Source organism: Nycticebus coucang, chromosome 4 (genome assembly GCF_027406575.1).
Source record: "Nycticebus coucang isolate mNycCou1 chromosome 4, mNycCou1.pri, whole genome shotgun sequence".
NCBI lineage: Eukaryota > Metazoa > Chordata > Mammalia > Primates > Lorisidae > Nycticebus > Nycticebus coucang.
The window spans coordinates 125,114,679-125,141,000 of NC_069783.1; the positions used below are offsets into that span (position 1 = coordinate 125,114,679).

Consider the following 26,322-nt stretch of genomic DNA (forward strand, 5'->3'; position numbering starts at 1 on the left):
TGTGCCAGAGAGTAAAGAATCACTTAAAGAATAAAGAACAATGGGGTACAGGACAAAAAACACAGAAGCCATCCTGGAGAGGCTATCACAGGCCAAAATGGGGGGGACAATTTAAGCATCCAAATAAATAACCATACTGGACTGGAACTCATGGAATCCGCATGATGTAAATAAATAAATAGAAAATCTGATGAGTGATTGTATCTTTACTTCATCTCAAAGTACCTCTCTACAAAATATTTATTAATTTCATAGAGGAAGAGAACTGCTTTACGGTGGATATCCCAGAAGACACCCCCTTATTCAAGTGATTATCGTTAAGATCTTCAGTAAAGGACAGTGCCTGTGGCTCAGTAAGTGGAGCGCAGGCCCCAAATACCAAGGGTGGCGGGTTCAAACCCGGCCCCAGCCAAACTGCAACAACAACAACAGCAAAATAGCTGGGTGTTGTGGCGGGCACCTGTAATCCCAGCTACTCGGGAGGCTGAGGCAAGAGAATTGCCTAAGCCCAAGAGCTGGAGGTTGCTGTGAGCTGTGATGCTGCGGCACTCTACTGAGGGCAACAAAGTGAGACTCTGTCTCAAAAAAAAAAAAAAATCTTCAGTAAAGGGACAAATCAAAATCACGTGTCATCTGTTTACAATGAGAAAGACATAACATTTTTCCTGTAATCTTTGTGATGCATAGAATCTACAGCTGTGTCTAATCCAAGGTGTCCAACCTGAATCTAATCGTCACTCAACAAACCCAAACTGAGAGACATTCCACAAAGTAACTGTCCCGTCCTCTTGAAAAGTGTCAAGGTCACTGGAGTCCAGGAAAGACTAAGGAATTGTTCCAAACTGAAGGATACTCAAACAGGACAACCAGGGTCCTGAACTAGACCCTTATGCTAAAAGGTCAGTACTGGGACAAATGGAAAACTTTTAATAACGTCTGAGGATACAGTTTTATATGCATCAGAGTTAATTTCCTGCATTGATGGATGTATTATGATTCTGAAGGAGAAGGTCCTTGTTTGGAGGAAATCCACATTAAGGCCTTCAGGGTGATAGGGCATGTGTCACCAACTTATGTTCAGATGGTTCAGGAAAAAAGTTAATTGTATTATACTTGTAACTTTTCTGTAAGTTTGAGATTCTGTCAAAATAAAAAAAAAAGAAATTAACATTTGGTGTGGCCTACATGGTTGGAATTAAAATTGGAATTAGTTGCCAATTTTAAAAATCAAGCCATTTTTTACTTACAAATCTAGCTTTCTGGTTTCCCTTGAGGAATCTGAAAAGCTAATGGCTTTGGGCAATAACAGGCCAGAATAGCCTAGCAGTGTCCTTTATGTGGGATATGTGGGCTCAGTACTCCAAAGTCTTCACCATTTCTCATTATTTCACATCCAGCCCATTTATGCTACCAGTCTGGTCCCTGTAATAAGCTTTGGGAAGACCAGACCTACCCCAGAGCAGGACCTGAACACATTTGTTGAATGGATTAACTTTTAAGATACTCCACCAAAACAGAAGCTTGTGTTTCATGGCAAGATGCTTCTTTAATCAGCCATAGTTTCTGATACTTTAGCTGGAATGAGAATGCAAGTTGAGAAATCAGGGTGTTGTCTGCTGCCAGAGATCCCCATGTAGACTATGGACTTGGAGGCGTCTACAAAGTGGGTGGGGTTTTGGCACTAGGTCAGGCTTGTGGGTGGGCCAGAGAAGCTTCAAGGGGATGGTATCATAGAATGCCCGAGGTGGTGAGCTTGGGCAGGGTGGGAACAAACCAGAGTTGATGGTTTGGGAATCTTATCAGTGGGAGATCTGACTTGATGGGGCATGTCAGTATCTGGGTGATGAGCAAACTGTGATGCTAGCTTTGTCTCTCCCAGCCCCCTCACTTCCTGATTCTACTGGGGCCATGCCCTTGGTTTGGAACTTCTCTCACTTGCCACCTGAATGATTAAATTGATAAAATTCAATAAGGTTTGGCAGATAATTTTCTTGTGCTAGTAATGTCTTATTGCCTTTAACATAAAATACAAACTCTTTGCCACTCTTTACCATACCCAAAAGCCCCTGCTCACTTCCTATCATTCCACTCACCTCTTGCCCTCACAACCCTCACCCTGGGTGACCAGGTTCCTTGCACACACCAACCTTTTTGCCACCTAAGCCTTTGGCTTTTGCACTTCTCACCCCAAGTCTTTGGCTTGACTAAATCCTTCTTCTCCAGGTCTCAGCTTAGGTGTACCTTCAGAGGTACTATCTCTAACACCCTATGTCCTGTCTCAGCCAGCAGCCCTCAGCCATCCTCTGCCACTATACTGTTTTTATTTTCTTCACTTATACTCACCAGTATCTGAAATTGTCTTAGCAATTATCTATTGTGTTGTGCCCCCAATTTGAAAAGCAGCTCCGCAAGGACAGTGATTTAGCTGTGCTGTTCATTACTTTATCCTCAATGCCTAGTACAATGCATAGCACATAGTAGGAGTACAACAAATCTTTATTTTGTAATGAATAAGAGGCTCTCCATAACGGTGTGTTAGATTTTTTGAGGAGCTGGGGACTGGGTTTTAGGACATAAGCATCTAGGTAGTAGTGGCTGAGATGAGTTGTGATTCAGGTTGTCAGAAGCATATATACTGGGCTGTTAGGGTGAGGTTAGGTTTGGGAAACAAGCACCCAGTTGGGAGCTAGTCGAATTGGATTTTAAACTGGGCTGGCTCCAACGAATAACATCAGACTGGACTCCGGATTTGAAGAGCAGGAATCCAGCTGGGCAATGGGTTAGTTTGTGACTTAAGCAGTGTCCAACAGGTATAAGGTCATTGCGAGCAAAGAATCAAGCAAGGAAGCGTCCCCATTGGTTGTAGCGAATGAGAACCTGAGCAGTGTCCATAGGTTACTCTAGGTTTGGGGAGGACAGGCCGTGTTTTGGAGGAAACAGGATCTTGAGGAGCCCTGGCTGGGTTGGGCTGTAACCTGGGATGGTGTGTGGGTTGTGAGCTGTGATCTGGTCAGATCCACGCTCCCCATCATGCGAGGACCTAGCGCAAACGGGCCCGCCCGAGTTGGGGAGCCATGCCGGGGGCGGCCATGCCGGGGGCGGCGGGAGGTACACCTGGGGAAGACGCACCTGCCAAAGATTCACCTAGAAGCCTCTCCCTCTGGCAGACCCGGATCCGCCAGACAGCACGCTTCCTCTATGCCCCGCCCTCCGGCCAATGGCTGCGCGGAGGCCCACGGCGGCGGGTGCGGATTGGGCGCCTGTAGGAGGGGCGGGGCTGCACGGGGAACAGCTTAGGTGCTCTGCCGGAGGGCGGCGCTCAGCGCTCGGCTACGAGGGAGCTGCGCGGGCGGAAGTGGCGACGCTGGCTTCCCTAGAACCTGAGGAAGGCGGTGGTGACGGCCCCGGCGGTGACGGCGGCGGCCCGGGGGGCGGCGTGGACGCCCGCGGGGCGGGCTGGGGCATTACCGCCGGCCTCGATCCGGAAATGGCGCTGCTGGCCGAGCACCTGCTGAAGCCGCTGCCCGCGGACAAGCAGATCGAGACCGGGCCCTTCCTCGAGGCAGTGTCCCATCTGCCGCCCTTCTTTGGTAAGTCAGGGTGAAAGAGGGAACTGGCCCGCATCCCTGCCTCGGGGCGCTCCCAGATGCCCCCAAACCCTCCTTCTCCAGAATATTCCCAAATCATCTCTCCTCTAGGCACTTCAAGTCCTTTTTAACCAGGTCCCTGAGATCCCCTTTCCCCTGAACGTGTCACTTTCTCCTCTTCCCACACATCCCCAGACACCCATAGTCCTAGATCACCCAAATCCTCCACTTCTTCTTGCTGCAGCAGTCATCCCTCTCCCGCAAAGCATCCTCCTCTTCCCCTCCCAAATTCCTTTATCCTTAGCGTCTCTTTCAGAATGGTTTTCAACTTCCTCCGCTTAAAATGCATCCTCCCATTTCCTAAGCCCTCTCTTTTCCTTAAACCCTCCCAGGGTGTCTCCCTCATGGAACCTTTGAACCCTTCCCCTCGGAGTCCCCGCATTCCAGATGAAGGACTCCCGGTTTCCCCGCCAAGAGTAGGAAGCCTGAAGGGGCTGGCAGGGAGGGAATTTTGAAGATGGAGTTGAAAACTCTAAGTCCCTTTACTAGGGGAAGCCACCTAACGTTTTCCCTCCAGTTAGGACTGGGGTAGGGTCCTGGCAGCTGCTTTGTGGGGTGACATAAGACACGGGGTACTTAGCATGAATCCCTGCCTCAGTTTGGGCTCTGAAAGAGGAAGACTCCATGTCATGTTGAAGAAGTTCTGGGAGTACTGGGAAGGTAGCCCAGTTTCAGACCCTCTATCCTCCCCACTGTGTTTGCCCCTGACCCAACCCAGCGCAGGCCCTGGGTAGAAAGTGGGAAATAGAAGCCAATACCATCTGCCCCTGCCCTTTGCCTTTCTGTCTGGGTAAAGGGTGCAACCTGAGCCGCTGCTTTCTTCTCTTCCATGCAGGTTCTGCCCTGCCCTGGTGGCTCAGTAGGTGGCCTTGTGAGAAGATACTAGCCCCCCTAGGGCAGAGTCCAGCTGAAACCCATAAACTGGAAACCTTAAGATTAAATTGGACTGAAAAGATTTGGCCCCCAGGGCAGTGGCTGGCCTTACCCCTCTTGGGTGCTCAGGGCTTTTGGTGGGTAGTGTTTCCTACAGTGCTGTGAGCTTTGGGGCAGTTGTGGTTAACATGGAGTCCACAGTTTTTCTCTACCTCAGTGTCAAGGATGTCCTGGCCCACCACCTGTGACTGTTGAGATGCATCTGAGAAATGGGAGTGCTGATCACTTAGGCTAGCTGTGAGGAGATTAGGTGCTATGTGTAAAGCACTGGGGCATGCTAAACAGGTTTTGCTGCAGGGGGTGGAGAGTAGTGGCTTTTATATATTTTCCTGAATCCAGTTTGGGTTTCTTCCTATGGTGGATGATTAATCAGTGTTTGAGAGCAATTGCCTGGTTTATATCATTCTTAGATCTGGATAAGCAACCTGAGAGCAGGAGGGTGATCTTTTACATCCACTGCTGTGTCTCCAGTGCCCAGAACAGTGCCTGACACATAGAAGGTGCTCAGTTGATACTGTCGAATGTACAAATGTACAAAACTATCTTTTTTTTGGAGACAGAGCCTCAAGCCTAGGGAAATTTCACATGTCCTGTCCCAGAGTGCAAAAGACAGCCCCCCCGGCCCCCCCAAATAAAGAATGATCCAGCTGTAAATGTCAGTGGTGCCCAGAGCAGAAACCTCAGGTGAAGTTCTGTGGCCTTTTTTTCCCTTATCTTCATCGTGGTTGCATGTCAGCTTTGCATTTGGAGGCACCATCCTTCAATGTCATCATCTGGCTGGTTTTAGAGGAAAAAGGGAGGTGGCCAGCCAGATCCCACAGTAACCTGGTGCCAGGGCTAAAGAGCATCTCCTCCTCCCTTTCCCTGGTCTCAAAAGGACCCTTGTTTCTGCTGCAATCCCTGTGCTGTGGCATGTCACATCTGTTGACAGAACTACCATTTATACAAAAGCCTCCGTGGGGTTGGTAACCAAAGGGTTAACCACTGCAGGGCCCCTCTGCCCATCAGAGCTTTTTATTGTTCACCAAAGAGAATAATTCTCAGTACTCTTAAAAAAAAAAAAAAAGTGATAATCCATTTTGACCCATTTTTTAATGCTTTTCTTGGGGAGAATTTCTCCTGAGGGTTTAATTAAGACTCAAACTTTAGGAGGATTCTTCCACCAGGGATTTTTCTGTAGGACTCAGTGGTTGATCAGGATCCACTGAAAGCTCTAACACAGGGGTTCTGTCTAGACTAGGTTCTGTCTAGCCTTGACTGTGTCTGGTCACCTGGATGATCTGGGTAGGGTGTGTGTCTGTTGAAAGGAACATATCCGGGGTGATGGACACAAGGAATCTGAAAGGCATTGCAATAACAGTTTCCTCAAAATCAGGGTTTTCCAACTTGGCACTGCCAACCTTTGGGGCCAGATCATTCTTTGTGTGTTGGGGCTGTCCTGGGCATTGTAGATGTTAGCCACATCTTTGGCTACTATTTAGTAGAGGCTAGTAGCATTCCCTCTCCCCAAATTATGGCAAACACAACTTTCTCCAGGGAAGCAAAATCACTTCTGAGTAAGAAGGGTTGCTGTAGATTAAAAATGTGGCAAAGAGCTGAAATCTGTGTTTTTAACAAGTATTTATTTCTCCAAGGAAGATCGGTTGATTGAAGGAAAGTTGAGCAAAAACAAATGATAAATAAAAATCTCCCTGTCATTTTTTTTAATTTTTAATTTCAGATTAATATGAGGGTACAAACAATGAAGTTACAATGTTTGCATTTGTTAGGTGATGTCTCTGTTGTAATTGTGTCCCTCACCCAGGAGGTGTGCCAAGTACCCTTACTTTGTCCCTATTAGGTGAGAACACACCAGTTCCCCTTCATCCTCCCCTCTCTTCCTTCACCCCCCAACTTCAATTGAATTGAATTGAATTTTTCTCTTGTGTGGGTGTGTATTAGTTTTTCTGCTGGCTTTACATTAGTATAGAATACATTAGATACTTGCTTTTTCAATCTTGTGATACTTTACTAAAAAGAATGTTCTCCAACTGTATCCAGGTTAGTACAAAAGATGTAAAGTCTCCATCTTTTTTATGGCTGAAGAGTATTCCATGGTATACATATACCACAGTTTATTAATTCATTCACAGGCACTTGGGTTGATTCCATATCTTGGTGATTGTGAATCCAACTGCAATAAACATTCTTATACAAGTATCCTTATGATGATTTTTTTTCTTCTGGGTATATACCTAGTAATGTGATTACAGACATCAAACGTAATGTCTATTTTGAATTCTTTGAGTATTCTCCATAATTCTTTCCAAAGAGGCCATATTACTTTGCAATCCCATCAGCAATCACACCAACAACAAAAATAAATAAATGGGATTTAATTAAGCTAAAAAGCTTCTGCACAGCTAAGAACACAATAATTAAAGCAAACAGACAGCCTTCAGAATGGGAAAAGATGTTTGCATGTTACAAATTAGAATTAATAACTAGAATCTACAGAGAACTCAAATTAATCAACACAAAAAGAACAAACAATCCCATCTATCACAGGGCAAGAGACATGAACAGAATGTTCTCCTAAGAAGACAGATGAATGGCCAATAAACACATGAAAAAATGCTCATCATCCCTAATCATCAGAAAAATGCAAATCAAGACCACCTTGAGATATCACTTAACCCCAGTGAGAATAGCCCACATCACAAAGTCCTAAAGCTGCAGATGCTGGTGTGGAGAGTAGGAAACACTTTTACACTGTCGGTGGGACTCAAACTAATACTCCCTGTCATTTATTGAGCACATACTGTGTGCTAAATAATTTATATAGATTAGTCCACTTAATCTTCTCACAACATTTTGTGGTAAGGTTTTAAAGAGAGAATCTCTGCTGGCATTTCAGAGTATTTCCCTTCCAGATTCATGTACATTTATCTCTGAAAAAAAATGTATAACCTGCTTTTCTGTCCAATAGTATAGCATGGACATCTATCTTTTCATGTCAACATCATTGTTTATAGCTGCTTGGGATTCTATTGTTTCAATGTGGCCAGAATTTATTTAATCAATACCCTGCTATTAGACATTCACCTTACTGCTTATTTTCTGCTCTGGTAAACAGTGCTGCAGTGAACATCCTTGTGTATATTTCTTTCTGCATTTCTTCGGTTATTTCTCATTTGTAGAAGTGAAATCGCTGCATTGAAGGGTGTGTGGCTATTAGAATAGCCACAATTTTTGTTTTTTTAACCCTCTAATTGGTGCTGGGAACCATGTTTGTTAAACCTTTGTCGGTTGGGTGTGGTTTGTGACAAAGTTGGTTGAGCATGGTGAAGGCTGAGTCTTTCTACTTCAGTGGGCATGGGCTGCAGTCAGCCTCCTGCTTGCCTGATTTAGAGCATCCACATCTTGTACTTGCCTCTCCTCTGTATCGCCAATCTGAATCTCTCAAGTTGCACAGGTTTTACTACATCCTCTAAGAGGCCAGCCCTTTGTCCATCTTCTCTCTCTTATCTTGACCCAGTAATCAGATCTCACTTGACTGATCAGTTTGCAAGACTGACTTCTGTGAGGCCGCCTCTCTCATTTTTCAGGTCATTTTTGCAGCTCTTCTAAAACATTACCAATTAGAGGTCCTGGCTGAACATGATAGGAAAGGAAAAAAAAAAAAAAAAACAATTGGAGGGCAGGGGTGGGGAGACTTAGATGTCATAAAAGACTAAAGTGTTGCCCACTTCCTGCCTAGAAGCCTCATTGGCTCCCTATTACCCCACCTTGAAATCTGTGCTGTAGCCTTTCTAATTGGCTTACAGTCCCACACATGGCATCATGCCCTCACTTGCCTCCAGAGCTTTACCCATAGCAGTCCCTCTGCCTGGTGGACCACTCCATTTTCCAGCCCACAACCTCCCTTTTGCCTGGTTGGGATCCACTTGTTCTTAAGAAATCAGCTTAGTGATCACCTTATCCAGAAAGTCTTTCCTGACTCCCTTAAAATCCCATGGAACCTATCACTTTATGTGACTTTGAGTTATTTCAATGCCTAGCACTTGGCAAGTTAGTAATATTAAATATGTGCTGAATGAAGGGTTTTTGTTCCATTTCCATTCTTGTGAATTCTTGAAGATACTTTGCCTTCCTATCTCTTTCCAAATTAAAATACTTAACCCCTTTCATATCTTGCAGCAGATTTTATTTATTTATTTATTTATTTATTTTTGAGACAGAGTCTTACTCTGTCACCTTGTGTAGAGTACTGTAGCATCATAGCTCACAGCAACCCCAAACTCTTGGGCTTAAGCGATCCTGCTGCCTCAGCCTCCCAAGAAACTTGGATTATAGGCATCTGCCACAATACCTGGCTAGTTTATTTTTTAGTAAAGACAGGGTCTCGTTCTTGCCCAGGCTGGTCTCTAACTCCTATGCTCAATCAATCCACCTGCTTCTGTCTTCTGGACGGCTGGATCCTACAGGAACCAGATATAGATTATGTCCCTGGGAAGAAGAAACAATGTCAGGGTGGGGGAGAGAAACCAAATAGACAACTTGCTGCAATGGTTTTACAATTTTGAAACTGCCTGCATGCTCCGGTCCTCAGTTGGAGATGCATTTGCAAGCAGTAACTGAGGCTGGTTAGCCTTCAGGAACACCTTCTGTGTGCTGGTATCAGTGGTGGTTATGCTCATGATCCCACGTGGCCTAGGTACAATCTCGAAAGAGGGCTTCAGGCTATCCTCTTGTGTTTTCCTGTCAATCTGAGGACCAGCCCTGAGTTGGCTGTTGTTGACACTCAGAGGGAGAAATCACTTTGAATCTGGTTGTTTTTCTCTGACATGTGTGCTCTGAACACTGTGGACAGTTGAATGGACTAAGCTTGAGTTCCATGCGGTTTTTTCCACGAGCAAGTACTTCCCCCAAAGCCTGCAGCCCCAACTATACATGGGGAAGCTGAACCCTCGAACCTTGATGGGGGTGATTTCACAAAGTGATTTTCATGCTCCTGCCTGGGGCCACCAAATCCTTGTGTAGGTAGGTCAGATAACCCTAGGCCTTTAATGAACTGAACCTGTTGCCATACAGCCCTTGGGAAATAGGGATCTGCCAAAAAGAAGCGACCCCTGAGTCTTGGTGACTGACTGCAAGGGCATGGGGCCAGCTGCTTGGCTGCCTAATAAGTCAAGAATCTCTCTAGCTCCCTCCTTTATGAGGTCCCAAGCCCAGTGCAGACTGCAGGTCAAATGGCATGTGCTCTGTTGCCTGCTAATTTGTCTAGCCCCTCCCTCATCAGTAGCACAGGGCTGCTTGAAGGGACAATACCCTACTATAACTTCCTTAGTGGCGGAAGTCAGGCCCTCCCAGGATCCAGCAATGTGCCTGGCAGAGCATAAGTGCCCAGTCAATATCAAAGTGAAAGGGAATGGGAAGAATTCATGAAAAAGGGCTTCGTAAACTATAATGCATGACAGTTTATAACTCACATTGCCCCAATTTTGAGTGATTCCCAGGGTCAAGCATTGAACTAGGCAATAACTCATTTTTTTTTTTTTTTTTTTTTGTAGAGACAGAGTCTCACTGCACAGCCCCCGGGTAGGGTGCCGTGGTGTCACACGGCTCACGGTAACCTCTAACTAGGCAATAACTCATTTCTAATCCTCATGATGACCTTACTAAATTGGAGGGAATGGCCCCATTTTACAGAAGAGGAAACTGAGGTTCGGAAAAGCAGAGTGATGTGCCCAGGTTACAAAGCTAGGAAGGGGACCAGGTTACAAAGCTGTGAAGTAGGTCCAGCCCCATACCAGGGGAGGCCCACACCACATCAGGATACAGGAAGATGTTGGAAGTCCTCCTTCTAGGGGATAAGTGGGCAGGGCCCTTTTACCCTTTTGTGCTGTGTTTGTGGGGCAGGGAGAGTAATAGGGAATTCCTGTCTGGCCTGGCCTGACATGTGTGCTTATTTCTTTTCTTTTCTTTCTTTTTTTTTTGTGGTTTTTGGCCGGGGCTGGGTTTGAACCCGCCACCTCTGGCGGTTCTATGGGACTGGCGCCCTACTCCTTGAGCCACAGGCGCCACCCTTTTTTTTTTTTTTTTGTGACAGAGTGTTAAGCTGTCCCCCTAGGTAGAGTGCTGTGGCATCACAGCCCACAGCAACACTTGGGCTTAAGCAATTCTCTTGCCTCAGCCCCCAAAGTAGCTGGGACTACAGGCGCCCGCCACAATGCCTGGCTATTTTTTGGTTGTAGTTGTCGTTGTTTGGCAGGCCTGTGTTGGATTCGAACCCACCAGCTCTGGTGTATGTGGCTAGCACCTTAGCCACTTGAGCTACAGGAACCTAGCCGACATGTGCTTATTTCAATGAGCTTATTAGAATGGAAATGTTGGGTTCTAGTGTTAGTTTTCTGTTTCAGTTTCTGTTTCAGTTCTCTGTTTCTGTTTCATTGTGCCCTGGTGAGTGTTAATTTCTTTTATTACATTCTATAGTCTGACTTACAGAGGCTTTTTTTTTTTTTTTAATTGTTATAGTGTTAACTGTATGTGAGCTTTTTCAAAGTCATTGCAGTGGTTCATCCCTCTCCAGGGTCCTATAAAAACCTCATGCTCAGAAACAATTTATTCTCGCATTGCTGTTCCTCCAAGTTCCTCACTTCACTCCTGAGATATCTTTTTTAATGGTCTATAATACATTTGAAGTCATTATTTTATGATTGGGAGACTTCTGCTAATTTTACACAGGTCAGTTAATCACTCTTGATCTTCCTCCTCCTTCTCTTTTTAACTTTGATTTTATTTTTTAGAACTTTTTAACTTTAATTTTTATTTTTATTGAGACAGAGTCTTACTCTGTCACCCTGGGTAGAGTGCCCTGGTGTCATAGCTCACAGCAACCTCAAACTCCTGGGCTCAAGCAATCCTCTTACATCACCCTCCTGAGTAACTCGGACTACAGGTGCCCACCACAACTCCCAGCTAATTTTTCTGGGAGTAGAGACGGGGTCTCACTCTTGCTCAGGCTGGTCTCAAACTCCTGAGCTCAAGTAATCCACCTGCCTCAACCTCCCAGAGTGCTATAGGGTGCCCAGCCTAGAGTTTTTTGTTACACACGATACTCTATGGAAACCTGTTGTTTCTTTCTCCTTTGATTTTATAAAGATTGGGATTATTATTTCTGGATTTCCTCTCTAAAGAAAAGCTTTGCCTATTGGGAAAGATGAAGATGATGATATAATTTATAATAATAAGCGTGCATAAAAGACTTTCTCTTTTATTTTTATTTATTTATTTTGCAGTTTCTGGCCGGGGCTGGGTTTGAACCCGCCACCTCTGGCATATGGGGCTGGCGCCCTACTCCTTTGAGCCACAGGTGCCGCCGAGACTTTCTTTTTTATTGAGCAGCTACTAAGTGCCAGAAACTATGCCCAGCTCTTTATATACATCCTCATTTAATCCTCACAACAACCCTATAAGGAGAGGTCCATTGTTAGCCACATTTTACAAATGAGGAAACTGGCTCAGAGAGGTTAACTGATTTCTCCCAGGCCCCACCACAAGTAAGAGAAATAATTTTCCCAACTCTATTCCCAGTCCAAAGCTGATTTTTGCTGAACAGGGCAGTTTAGACAAAGAGCTGGCATGTCATGCAGATGAGTTTTAAAAGCAGTATTTTTAAATTGTTTTAAGCACTCTTTCCTCTTTAGGTGGTAGAATTTAGAGCAGGAACCACTTTTAGGAATGTGGGCATTCTTAGGACTCTTATCCTTAAAAATAGGCCTTATTGCAAACTGATCTGTGGTAGCCCCCACTCCCAGATTAATAAATGATTCATCTCCATCAGCTGTAATTTGAGTTTCTCCCATTATGCTCTTTGTAACCCAGCACCTGTAAAGTTAATCTGCCCCATGAGTTTAACAACTGAACTTTATTATCCAGCTATGAAGAAAAAAATTGAGTTTGAATTAGAACCTGCCTATCCCAGGCTTCTAGCATCATGATACAGGGATCCTGTTCTTCCGTTTTGGAAATAATTATTTATGAATTGGGTTAGGTGTGGTCCATTCTGAATCACAGAAGCTGAAAGTGAGGCTGTGGACTTAAAAACAGGGTGCTTTTTCTTGAATGAAAATTATCTCTGAGATGAAATGAGAGGGTCAGGGTGGGACAATTTGGTCACCTTGTTGCCTACCATGATCATTGTCACCAGTTTGTAAGAGACGCTTGTTTGAAGAGGCAGGTGTGAAGGGGCAGCTAGGATGGAAATTTCCAGATATATGCTGTGGTATTATTGCTCAGAGCATAACTGTCAGTATTCTCCAACTCTGTTAAGGCTAGAAAATGAGGGAATGGGTTTGCTGATTTTGTGTGGCAATATGGTGACTGCTGGCTTATGGGAAATTCTCCTTTCTGGGCAGTGTCACTCATCTGAACTGTGGCAGAAACCCGGGTGGGAAACTCAGAATAGCCTTGTCCAGACAGAATTTTCACAGAGGCCATGTGTGAAACCTCTGCTTGGTATCTATCGTCTCTTATTTGAAGGTGATTTAAGAAGAATCAAAGAACTGCAGACAAAGCAGGAAGAAGTAGCCATCAACCATCAGGAAAAATTTTTTAAAATAAATATGCAAAGCTTTCCTAAAAACCTGAAGACATACTATCTAGAGCCATTTAGTGAAGGTTTAGGGTGCAGTGACATTACTGGGTCAAACCTTTATGGCTCTGTTTACAAAGTTATAAATGGCTTTCTATATGAAAGCAGGAACATTTGTGTTATATTTGGATGAGTTCTGTCCAGAATGATTGAACTAGAGAAGATTGGTATAGTAATAAAATTATTTGGTAGTTGAAAGATATTTCATGGTTTTAATTTTATTTTCTATTTATTATTGAGATTAAGCATCTTTTCATTTCTTTTGTGAATTGCCCATTGTTCTATAAGTAGTTTTTTTTCTTATTGATTTGTAAGAGCTCTTTACATATTAGGAATAATAGCCTTTTTTTGAGACAGAGTCTTGCTTTGTTGTCAGGGTTAAAGTGCAGTGGTGTCGGGCGGCGCCTGTGGCTCAGTGAGTAGGGCGCCGGCCCCATATGCCGAAGGTGGTGGGTTCAAACCCAGCCCCGGCCAAACTGCAACAAAAAAAAATAGCCGGGCGTTGTGGCGGGCGCCTGTAGTCCCAGCTACTCGGGAGACTGAGGCAAGAGAATCACGTAAGCCCAAGAGCTGGAGGTTGCTGTGAGCCGTTTGACGCCACAGCACTCTACCGAGGGCCATACAGTGAGACTCTGTCTCTACAAAAAAAAAAAAAAAAAAAAAAAGTGCAGTGGTGTCATCAGAGCTCACTGCAACCTCCAACTCCTAGGTCAAATGATTCTCCTGTCTCAGCCTCCAGAGTAGCTGGGACTACAGGTATGCACCACCAAGCCTGGCTAATTTTTCTACTTTTATAGAGATGGGGGTCTTACTCTTGCTCATGCTGTGAACTCCTGACCTCAAGTGATCCTCCCACTTTGGCCACCCAGAGTGCTTGGATTACAGGTGTGAGCTAACACACCAGTCCAGATATAGTCTCTATCTATTATATTCAGTCTCACAGACTCTACTCCCACTTCTACCTCCCTTCACCCTACAATTAGTTGTTTGGCTTTGATTGGTGATAAGATTTACCCCCTGCACCATCTAGGTATTTTCTGTTTTTTTTTATCATCAAATTTATTGGTCTTTTCTTTTTATCTTCTGAGTTGAATAGAATGCTCAGAAGAAAATCTCCACTAAACAGAAGGGGCCATTTGCCAGGTGTTCCAGATAACCAAGGCATTGCTGTATTTAGAATCTATACCCATTGGAGTGGTTCTATGAAGTAACATGGTGAGGTCATATGTGATTTCTCTTTTTTTAAAGATGGTTTCTTTTTTTCTTTCTTTCTTTCTTTTTTTTTATTGAGACAGATTCTCACTTTGTTGCCCTTGGTAGAGTGCTGTGGCATCACAGCTCACAGCAACCTCAAATTTTGGGGCTCAAGTGGTTTTCTTGCCTCAGCTGCCCAAGCAGCTGGGACTACAGGTGCCCGCCACAACACCCAACTATTTTTTTTGTTTTAGCAGGCCTGGGCTGGGTTCAAACCCACCAGCCCTGGCAGCCCTGGTACATGTGGCTGGTGCCCTACCCACTGAGCTACGGGCACTGTCTGATGATGGCTTCCTTTTTCCCTGGACGTAAAATGATAAACTAGAAAATTCTCTAAGTGTCCTTCCTCCCTCCAGGCAAACAGGTTCTGGATTGCATTTTAAAAAGCCTGTTTGCTGACAACTATTTAAAAAAAAAAAAAAAGCAAAAACAAGTTTGGGGTAACTGCAAAACTGGTCAAACAAGAAGGGTAATTTGGGGGCAGGGCTGCATTTTATAGGAAAGGTAAGGCTGGGTGACCTATTCAGAGAAGGCACAAGCTTGAGTTTAAACTATTAGAAAGGCTACCATGTGCTTGGGAATTAAATCATCTTAAGATGTTAAGAGTTTTCCCATTTTCTTTGAGTGCACACAAATAGATGGAAACATTCTAGAAAGAGAGGTGAGGGTGTAGTGGAGTCAGTCTTGGCTTTGTGGCCCTCACAGTGTGACACTGGGCAAGTCTCTTAGTGTCTCTGGGCTTAGTGTCCTTGGACTGCACCAAAGACCAACATAAACCAACAGCCTTCAGGGAGTGATGCATCAGGGTTTAGCCAGTGGAGTGGAGCCAAATAGGAGTGGAGCACTTCTATATGCACAGCCCCTCTGGCCTGTAGAAAGGCCCGAGCCTGGGGTGGTTAAGTGACATGGCCATGCTCACACCAGAGCTGAGATTCAAACCCAGGATTGCTTGGCCTTGGAGCACTATGCCATAGCTCTGTGAATCACAGGCAGCTCACTTCCACATACTTCCAAACCCAAACTGACTTCAGTGTGCACAGTGGCATGTGCAGAGATATATAGAGAGGTGCTTGTCCTGCTGGCAGCTCCTTCTATGTGTGGCATGGAAGTGGATTCTGAGGTCATGATCCCAGTCCCTGCCTCACCTTCCTTCTCTTCTAGTCTGTCTTGCCACTCTTTTCTGCTTCTGCTGGGTGCCAGCCTCGAAAGCGTACTTGAGGCACCATGCTCTTCCCCTGCAGTTGAGCAGAAGCTCTGGCCCTGGGTGGTGACCATAACACACAATGATAGCTGCTGTAGGGGCCCAGCTCCTGCTGACCACGGCGGCCTCGTGACCTTCGGAGCGCACTGCCAGGAGAACACAAAACAAAAAGCCTTTCTCCCCACCCCGGGGCAGGACTGCCCAGAACTGTATAAGAGCCATTTTCAGAGCCAATGACTCCGGGTAACATTTTTCTGCGTCTCTGAAATGCGTGTTGAAAGACCTAAGTCATTGAGAAAAGCTAACAAACCACCATCTATGGTTGGTGATCGTCTGTCCTCAAGCCCTGGTTTCTAATCTGAACGCCCATTTTGTGTGTGTGATGGTTCTCCCCCTCACAGCAACCCTGCAGAAAACGTCTTACTAGGATTCTCATATTATTAGCAGGGAAACTGAGGCTCAAGACCCTTCACACGTCCTCTCCATCTTGGTTGAATGAGTACTTGAAACCACTGGGTTGGGTCAATCTGAACTACAACAAAATGCATAGGCAAGGAGCCTGGCAGGGAGATACTCCAATAGATTCCACATTCCTCGTAATCCTTTCACGCATTCATTCCACTGATGTCACCTAGGCACCTCCTCGGGTCAGGCACTGGCTGGGTGCTAGGGGCTCAGCAGGGAATGGAGGCAACTTGGTCCCTGCCCTTTCAGAGCTCAAGTTGGGTGGGCAAGATAGCTGGTAGACAGAGCATTACCCATGTGGCTATAATCACTGTCACAGTGAAATGGAATTGAAAGAAAGAGTAGAGGAAAGAAATACAGCTTTTTTTTTTGGTCACATTCAGAAGAGTGCTGTGCCATCACATCTCACAGCAACCTCCAACTCTTGGGCTTAAGCGATTCTCTTGCCTCAGCCTCCCAAGTAGCCGGAACTACAGGCGCCCATCATAATGCCTAGCTATTTTTGTTGTTGTTGTTGTTGTAGTTGTCATTGTTGTTTGGCAGGCCCAGGCCGGGTTGGAACCTGTCAGCAACAGTGTATGTGGCCGGTATCCTAGCCACTGAGCTACAGGCGCCAAGCCAGAAATACAGCTTTTATGAGCATAAAACACCCTGACTTTTCCCCAATATTGCCCATTAAAAAAAATGAAACATACAGGGAAGTTGGAAGAATTTTATAGTGAATAATCTTACACCTGCCACCTAAGTTTCACCATTAATATTCTGCTATACCTGTCTATCTGTCCTCCATTCATGCCCATCAACCCAATGTAAACTTTTGGATATTAAACATTCTTTTTTTAGGAGACAGGGTCTCATTATGTTGCTCAGGCTGGCCTGGACCTCCTGGCTCAACACATCCTCTCACTTCAGCCTCCTGAGTAGCAGGGACTATAGGTGTGCACCACTGTGCCCAGCTCATTGTACATTTTTGAAAGGTAAGGATGGAGAGCTTTCTAGAATGTGTTGTCCTTTGGAGGTGCTGGGAGAAAATACTTCCTATGAGGCTAACAATTTGCATAACCTCCCCAGGCCTGTGGAGATCAGTGGCACATCAGATAAGGTTAAAGGGTAGGGTTAAGTAGTCACCTCATCAGTGTTCTTGGCAGGCATGTCTGGGAGACCAGAATGCTCAGCCTGGACCACTGACCCAGGACCTCTGAGCAGTTTGCATTATGGCTGCCCAGGGGGAGGCTGTGGTGCACCCCCTGGGGGAGATTTGCTTCCATAGGCATTGGAAGGAGGCTCCGTCCCCAAAAGGAGAAAGCCTAGGATGCTATAGCAGGGCAGGACAGCCTTGCAGGCCCACAAAGAGACCTTAGGAGCAGAGTGGAGAGTGGCAAGGGGCACAGGTTGTGTATGATTTCCCCTCAGCAGAGGCTCTGGGGGATTGGGTAGCTTCCAGGCATGGTGACTTTTGCTGGACCATAGAGCCTGACCCTGGTAATGATAAGAAGTCATAAAAATGATTGAAGTCAATTTATTGAGTGTCCGCCATGTACTGGGCACTCTGCTAAATGTGTCCAATGCATTATTTTATTGTATTTTTTATTTCTTTTTTTTTTGAGACAGAGTTTTGTTCTGTCACCTGGGCTAGAGTGACATTATCATAGTTCACTGCAACCTCAAACTTCTGGGCTCAAGTGATCACCTGGCTGAGTCTCACCCAGCTAATTTTTCTAGTTTTGGTAGAGATGGGGTCTCACTCTTGTTCAGGCTGATCTCAAACTCCTGGCCTCAGACAGTCCTCCCACCTTGTTCTCCCAGAGTGCTAGGGTGATAGGCTTGAGCCACATACCCTGCCTAATCTATTATTTTTAATTCCTATGATGACCCTCATTACCTTAATAGTAATAAGTACCATTACTAACCTATTTGACATGTGAGGAAACTGAGGCACGCAGAGGCAAGGAGGCTAGATTAGCGGAGAAGTAGGGGGAAGATTCATAGCCTGTCTGTCCGAATCTCTAGACCACCTCCTTTCTATTGGGTTTAAGTGTCTAACACTGTTTCCCCCATGCATGTCATTTCACAGCTGCAATTAGAATGTTCCAGATGGCTGGCCAGGGTGCTGGGTCACCTTGGGTGGAATTTGGCCTGCAGAAGTTCCTCCTCCAGGCCTCCAGCCCTGGGTGGTCAGTTGGTGCCTACACAGAGGCCCTGCCCTGATGTCATGGGCTTTGGTGTTTCCCTCCTGAGGGTTTGGAGCCCATCTTTGGCCTGCTGGGGTCTTTGTCACCTGTATCTGGTGTATCTGGTTTAGCGAGCCCACTTTTCTGGACTCAGCAGTGAGGAGAGTAGGAAAGCTCAGGAACCATGGAAAGCTGGGGTGATGTGCCCCAGCCTGCCTGTGAACAAGTCTGCCTTCCCCTGGACACACCAAACACACCACAAGACTTCCTCTTTTGTCCCCCAGCCTTCATGGCCTGTGGTAGTCCTAGATGTCACTCTTGTCGGGAGTCTAAACCTCTCTTCTTGTTTTGTCCCCAGATTGCCTTGGGTCCCCAGTGTTTACTCCCATCAAGGCAGATATAAGTGGCAACATCACGGTACGTACATGGCCTGGCAGTTGCAGCCCTGACATCTACATCAGGAATCTAAACCCTGCCTGGGGTCACAAGTGCCCTGCTCCTAGCTGCAAGCTTCCCAGGCTAAGCAGGGGGAAAGAGACAAAGAGGCTTGGCTCCATCAGCTGACTCAGGGTTCTCAGTCCTTTGCAATCATGCTGTCTGGTCATAGCCTGGCTGGGACAGAGTCTAGGGTTGGCCTTGAGGAGGAACCCATAGATTTTTTTTCATTTACTCTACCAAATAAATGCTAAAGTCCTTGGGTGGCATCAGCCTGGCTCTCCCTGTCCTCAGTCCTGAGAGTCCCTGATGCCAAGCCCCACCCATAGAAGCTGTCCCCATGGGGATCCAGTTAGGGCCCAGCCTAGGGCTTGGGACACACACTATATTATGTCATTTTTTCATCCCAGCAGCATTTTGAGCCTGGTTCTTTTTACAGATGAGGAAACAGAGGTTCAGAGGGCTGGAAGTCCTTGCTTGAGGTCACACAGCAAATGGCAGAGCTGGGATTCAGACCCAGGCCTACCTGATTCCAACTCAGAGGCCTTTGTTCCTGGATATCTCTTGACTCCCAGAGCCTATTTCCCCTTGTCCATGAAAGTGATACTTCAGATATGGGGTGTCTGAGATAGTGTCAGTGGTGGTTAGAGAACATGGAGTCAGGAGCTGGCTGGGGCCCACTCCCTCCTGGACCAGCTATGTAGCTTTGGGCACCTCTCTGCCCCTCTTTGAGCCTCAGTGTCCTCATCTGTAAATTGGGATAATGACAGAGTAACCTTAGGGTTGCCATGAGAAACATGTTAGGCAGTGCATGTCCCAGCTCATGGGGGGTGCAAACACGTAGTTATTGTTACGTGTCTTGTCCTTGGCAGGCTGGAAGGAGAAGGAAACGCCAACTGGGCCCTTTCTCAGCCAGGTGCCTGTGGCAGGTGCCCGTGGCAGCAGATTTTCTAAGGGGAAAACCCCATGTGCTCTATTTCAGAAAATCAAAGCTGTGTATGACACCAACCCAGCCAAGTTCCGAACCCTGCAGAACATCCTAGAAGTGGAGAAAGAAATGTATGGAGCAGAGTGGCCCAAAGTGGGAGCCACACTGGCGCTGATGTGGCTGAAAAGGTAATAGGCTCAGGTGACTATACCTGGAGAACCTGGACTCTTGTGGGAATGGGAGGGGGGGTCCCGGGTGGGGGGGAAGGACTAAGCCTGCTGCTGCCTAGATTTCTGCTGTGGCCAGGAGAGAAGGCTACTCCCTAGCCCTTCAGGTGATGCTAATTGATGGCTGAGAAAAAGGCTTCCAAGGGCCAGGGCTTGCCTGTCAGTGTCATTTCCTTGTCCCATTCCCATGAGACCATAGCAAGCAAGCTCATACTCCATTCTGGGCATCATACTGAGTTCTGTATGGCTGATCAGATTTCATGCACTGTGAGTTAGATCCTCATTTCACAGAGGCAGCCACAGGGGCTTCTGGAGGCAAATGACATGCTCAGGTCATCCAAGCACAGTTGTGCATGTTGTGTACTGCACAGAGATTTCTTGTTTAGGGCTGGTCACATCATGCACAAGGTGGATTTGTATATTATGATAGTTCGATAGAAATACATGTCTTGAGGAAGAGTTCTATCTAATTTGTACAAATGCATCTGTGGGCTGGGGGGCGGGTGGCAGACATTCTGATGTGAACCTACACTGTCCCCTGCCACCTACAGACTCTCCAGTCTTTAAGCCCAGTACTCCTGCTTTGACCTGATCCCCAACCTCTTGTAGGAAGGGAGCAAAGCAACTTATCTGGGGACCCCAGTGAGACAGTGAGGGGCAGTGAGGGAAGGGCCCTAGCTGGGAGGTGAGATAGGCTGGCTGGGTTGGCATCCTGGCCTATAACTGAGCCTCTTGGGAGAGCCTCAGTGCTTTCCTTTGTGAAAAGCACTGATTGTGCTAAGCTCAGCTTCGTAGGACTGAGGGGAGCAAGATATGAGATGGTGTCCACAAAAGGACCGGTGCTGGGCAGATTTTTTTTTTTTTTTTTTGTGGTTTTTGGCCGGGGCTGGGTTTGAACCCGCCACCTCCGGCATATGGGACCGGCGCCCTACTCCTTGAGCCACAGGCGCCGCCTGGGCAGATTTTTAATTAGTCTTAATTTTTAATTTAGGCTCCCTGCTGAACCTCACACCCTCTGGCTCTCAAATGCATTACACTACCCTTTGAAGAAGGGCTAAAGTGGCTATTGTAGGGTACAGACTGGCTTAGGGAGATGAGGCCATTGCATGATCTCAGAGCAATATAGTGGATTTAGAGAGAGCCTCCCCACTGTAGGGGAGAGGGGGAGCCCAGGTGAGCAAAGGCCCTGTCTCCCCAAGGTGTCCATGGTCTGTGGTCCATGAGCCCTTTGAGGGGCCAGATGTCCCCATAGGGGCAACTGCTGAACAGATACCAATGCATTCCTCAGGCATTTATGGCTGCCTGCCATGTGCTGGCCCATGAGAGGCCATGTGGACACCGAAAGGGACAAGGAAGACCCAGACCCTACCTACCCTCAGGGATTTTATAGTCTGCGGGACTATTGTCACAGGCTAGCACCAGCCTTAGTGGAGAGAGATTTAGTGGAGAGAGATTTTGAGTTGGGCTTCTAAGCAGAAGATAAAGATAGCAATTCAGGAATAACCACTCCCCGCCCCCCCCCCTTTTTTTTTTTTGAGACAGTCTCACTTTCTTGCCCCTGGTAGAATGCCATGGTGTCATAGCTCACAGCAACCTCAAACTCTTGGGCTCAGGTGATCCTCTTGCCTCAGCCTCCCAAGTAGCTAGGACTACAGGCGCCTGCCACAACACCTGGCTATTTTTTTGAGATGGGGTCTCACTCTTGTTCAGGCTGGTCTTGAGCTGGTGAGCTTAAGTGATCTACCTGCCTTGGCCTTCCAGAGTGCTGGGATTACAGGCATGAGCCACTGCGTCTGGCCAAACACTCATGTGTACACATTCCAGGCTTAATTCCAAGCACATCTGGGCCCACTGTGATGGGTGTGCTGGCTCATTGATGAGGCAGGACACGAAGGGTCCTCAGAAACCATCTCCTCTCTGGGCCACAGAGGCCTTCGCTTCATCCAGGTCTTCCTCCAGAGCATCTGTGACGGGGAGCGGGATGAGAACCACCCCAACCTCATCCGCGTTAACGCCACCAAGGCCTACGAGATGGCCCTCAAGAAGTACCACGGCTGGATTGTGCAGAAGATCTTCCAGGTGAGCCACCCCCGCAGGCCTGGAGGCACCACCAGCTTGCAGGGAGGCTCTGCCACTACTTGGCCGTGGCCTCCTGGAGCCTACGTTTGCCCACTGGGGCTCAGGAAGGGCTTCCCTGTCTAGGGTGAGGCTGGTACACTGAGGTTTCTCCCTGAAGTGCACTTGGCCGGCCCTGTTCCTAACCGTGGTGAGTGTCATTGTAGATGCTCTATGTTTTTCTCTAGGTGCCTCGGTCCATGAGGCCTGATGGAGAGCAATTAAGAGAAACCACAGTGGAGCCTCTGAAGGACTCAGGTTGATGGTGGGCTAGCCCCATTGGCTCTTTGGATTCTCACACTGGGCTAGGTGGGGAAGAAGGGCCTCTGTTCCCATGGGAGCATCTGCTGAACAGACACTAGCCCTCAGAGGTTTTGGTGGCTTATGTTGGGGGGTCCAGCACCATACTGCTTAGCTGAGGGCCCCTAGGGTCACCAAGCTGAGAGGCCCACTGGGAAGATGTCAGAAGGCCTTCAGGGTGCTTTTACAGGCTGCTGGCCACTCTGGCTCTCACTGCACCCTTATCTTAGTCTGTGGGACAGTACCTAGCCTGGTGCAGCCACCCCTTTTGCTGCAGCTCCCATTACCTGCCTACCCTTGCAGCCATGAGAATCAGGGTCTGATAGGCCACTACTTTTCATACAAGGCACAGGTTGCAGGGAGGCTGGGTTGGGAGACAGACAGGAACAGCTGTTATGGGGCAGGTCATACAGCCACCTCTGGGCCATCCACACCCTCCCTGCAGTGTTTTTTCCCCTACAAACACTTGCAGCAACCACTACCTCAATAAAAACAATGTGTCCTGGCCCAGCATAATGGCTCATGCTGTAATCCTAGTACTATGAGAAGTCGGGGTGGGAGGATCACTTGAACTCAGGAGTTCAAGACCAGCCTAGAGCAAGACCCTATCTCTACTAAAAATAGAAAAATTAACTGGGTGTAGTGGCAGATGCCTGTAATCCCAATTATTTGGGAAGCTGAGGCAGGAGGATTTCTTGAGCCCAGGAATTTCAGGTTACAGTGCGCTAGGCTGAGACTATGGCACCCAGTGTTAAAAAAATGAGTCTCAATAACAAACAAAAACAGTGTGTCCTCTGTGCTTGGCCCAGGGCACCACAAATTGTCATCTTCACCAATGTACTGCAAGGTGACAAGTTAATTATCTTGACCACAAAATGGTGGGGGTGTGTGCAATTCTACCTCCCTAAACCTAAATTCTTCACTTGAAATGAGTGTAAAATAGGCTCTATCTCAAAGGGACATTGTGAAGATTAAATGAGTTAACCTGTAAAATGTTTAGGACACATGGTTTACATGTAGTAAATCAGAGCTATTGCTACTTTTATTCTGAAAGATAACATTATTTATCCTTTCATCATACTATCAAACTTGTAGGCTAGGCTTTTTATCCTTTAACAGTTGCATCTGTTTTCTTCTGGCTGTAAAATTCTGTGGATTTCTGATTCTCCACACTTTGCAAGTTTTAGATCAGCCCTGAAATTTAGGGAGTATCATCCCTCTAAGGACAAAAGAGAGACCGCAGCATGGATTAGTGGTCATCTCCCCAGCTCCAAAAGTGGGTTTTCCCAAGAAGCAGTTCACCTTTTCCAGACCAGAGAACCCGGAGGGAAGAGGTGTACCTACAGTGAGCACCTATTGTGTGCCGCCTGATATTGTGTTGGGCACCTCCTGTATGCCTGGTCCTATGCTGAATGCTTTGTATGACCAACCTCTTTAATCCTAATAAAAGCAACCTGATTAGGTGGGTGCCATTATTATCCCCATTTTGCAGATGAGGAAACTGAGGCTCAGAGAGGCTAAGTAACATGCTCAAGGCTCACAGCTAGTCGGCGGCACAAGCTGGAATTTGCACTAAGGTCTGTCTGTCCCCAAGGCTGATGTCCTTCTTGCTGTCCCACACTGGGGTAGAAGGGAAAACAACTTCCTTTTCCTTCTCCTTTCCTTTCTAATGCCACCAGTAGCACAGACCCCTGCCCAACACAGACCTTGGGAAGATCCCCTCCCAGACCCCCAAGTGCTGGTCTGGTGTCTTGGTCCCTGCTAACACTGTGCCTGCTCCCCTCTTGCCCACCTCAAGGCAGCACTGTACGCAGCCCCCTATAAGTCCGACTTCCTGAAAGCGCTCTCCAAGGGGCAGAACGTGACTGAGGAGGAGTGTCTGGAGAAGATCCGCCTTTTCCTGGTGAACTACACGGCCACCATCGACGTCATCTATGAGATGTACACCAAGATGAATGCTGAGCTCAACTACAAGGTGTAGGCACGCCCAGCTATGGGCTCGCCCCAACACATGGCCACTTGCAGAAAGGCAAACCCGATCACTGTGAATCAAGCCGCTGGGCTGCCTTGGCCTGCATCCCCCAGAGCTGCCAGGGTCCTGCCGGGGTCTACAGGGGATGGCCCCGTTTTTTTTTAAAGTCATCTTTTTCTGGTCTATGCTAATGGAGCAATAAATAACGATCTTCCAAATCTCTTCTGAATTTCACAAACAGCTTAGACTGACTTTATACCTTCATTTCAGTGTGGTAAAAGTCGATTAACGTTTCTAATAAATCAAGTCCTAGGGTTTTTTGGTTTTTTTCCAACAATGAACATGGCTCTGGGGAAATGACATCATCCGCCTCACTTTAAAAATAAGCACATGTCCTCCTGAGGATCTCACTGAATGATGTTTTGGGTATTTTAACGACTATGAAGAATTTGATTTGAAATTATGCAGGACTCCTATTGTGGGTTTTTTAAAAAAGCAAACTGGTGTGTGTGCTCATGTGGTTGGCACAGCCCAACCACTATCATTATAAACCCTGTTCTCTCTGTCTTTTGCCAGACAGTTTTTTTTTTTTAGTTGAAATCAACCAGCAAACCTTTGATGACCAAGAGGCATTTCTTTTTTTTTTTTTTTTTTTTTTTTGTAGAGACAGAGTCTCACTTTATGGCCCTCAGTAGAGTGCCGTGGCCTCACACAGCTCACAGCAACCTCCAACTCCTGGGCTTAAGCGATTCTCTTGCCTCAGCCTCCCGAGTAGCTGGGACTACAGGCGCCCGCCACAATGCCCAGCTATTTTTTGGTTGCAGTTTGGCCGGGGCCGGGTTTGAACCCGCCACCCTTGGTATATGGGGCCAGCACCTTACCGACTGAGCCACAGGCACCGCCCCCAAGAGGCATTTCTTACAAAGCAGTGGCACACAAACAATTGTCCATGGATGACTGTATTTGCATTCTTCTGCATAATTCTTTTCTTCAGGGACAGCTTTTCCAGCCTAAGAAACTGCCTACTATGTGCATTCTCTTGAGAAGGAGTGATGAAACCTCCATCTGCTCAGACCCAAGGAAATGCCTCACTGCCTTAACTGTCCTTCCTGGCATTAAAAAGAGCTGTATTTTTTAAAGTGTGGGGGCAAAAAGAGCAACCCCCAAAGTATTGATGTGTATTGAAAAAAAACCCAATGAGGAACAACTAGTGATTTTTATGCAAAAGCTAAATAATCCTTAATAAATAAATCTCTATTTTGGAATCACATCTGTGTGCTGTTTTGGTTCTTGAACACTGCCCCCCATCAGAGGTTATAGCTGGTAACCTTTACCAACTTCTGCCAAGGACCTGTTTTCTGGCCTCCATGGTTTTGAAAAACAGAACTGATTGCTACATAGAGAAACTGGAGAATTTCACATTGAAACAAAACTGGGTTTCCAGTTTCTTTTGAAAAATCAGGCTGCTTGGCAGGAGCTGCAAGATAACTGTCCCTTGGGGTGGGCAGAAGGAGTGGGATCTGTTTTCCACTTTGCCTCAGTCCTCACCCATCCCTGTTGGCTTCTGAGACCTGTTGCCCAATGATTATTTGCACTTTATCATGGGCTGATTTTGGGGTGTTTTTTTTTTGCTGATGCTAGGGTTACATGTAGAGGGAAATATTTATTTTACTTTCCTCTTGTTCTTACAGAGTGTATAGTCTAGTGGGCAAGATGGATCAGTAGATCAATAATGATGATATAGGGCGGTGCCCATAGCTCCGTGGGTAAAGCGCTGGCCACATACACCAAGGCTGCCAGGCTCGAACCCAGCCCAGGCCAGCTAAAACAACAATGACAATTGCACCAAAAAAAAAAAACAGCTAGGCAGTGGAGCCGGTGCCTGTAGTCCCAGCTACTTGGGACACTGAGGCAAGAGAATCGCTTAAGCCCAAGAGTTTGAGGTTGCTATGAGCTGTGACACAACAGCACTCTACCCAGGGTGACAGCTTGAGACTGTCTCAAGAAACAAAAATGATGATATACAGTGTTCAATGCCT

At 46.6% G+C, this 26,322-nt stretch overlaps 1 protein-coding gene across 1 annotated transcript; it reads left to right on the plus strand.

Moving 5' to 3' along the window:
* The first annotated feature begins 3,336 nt into the window (after positions 1–3,336).
* GLTP (glycolipid transfer protein) lies at positions 3,337–24,912 on the plus strand. Its single transcript, XM_053590055.1, has 5 exons — positions 3,337–3,590; positions 18,665–18,723; positions 19,724–19,857; positions 21,825–21,975; positions 24,110–24,912. The coding sequence occupies exons 1-5, from the start codon at positions 3,488–3,490 to the stop codon at positions 24,290–24,292; spliced, it is 630 nt and encodes a 209-aa protein (XP_053446030.1). The 5' UTR covers positions 3,337–3,487; the 3' UTR covers positions 24,293–24,912.
* Positions 24,913–26,322: the final 1,410 nt, after the last annotated feature.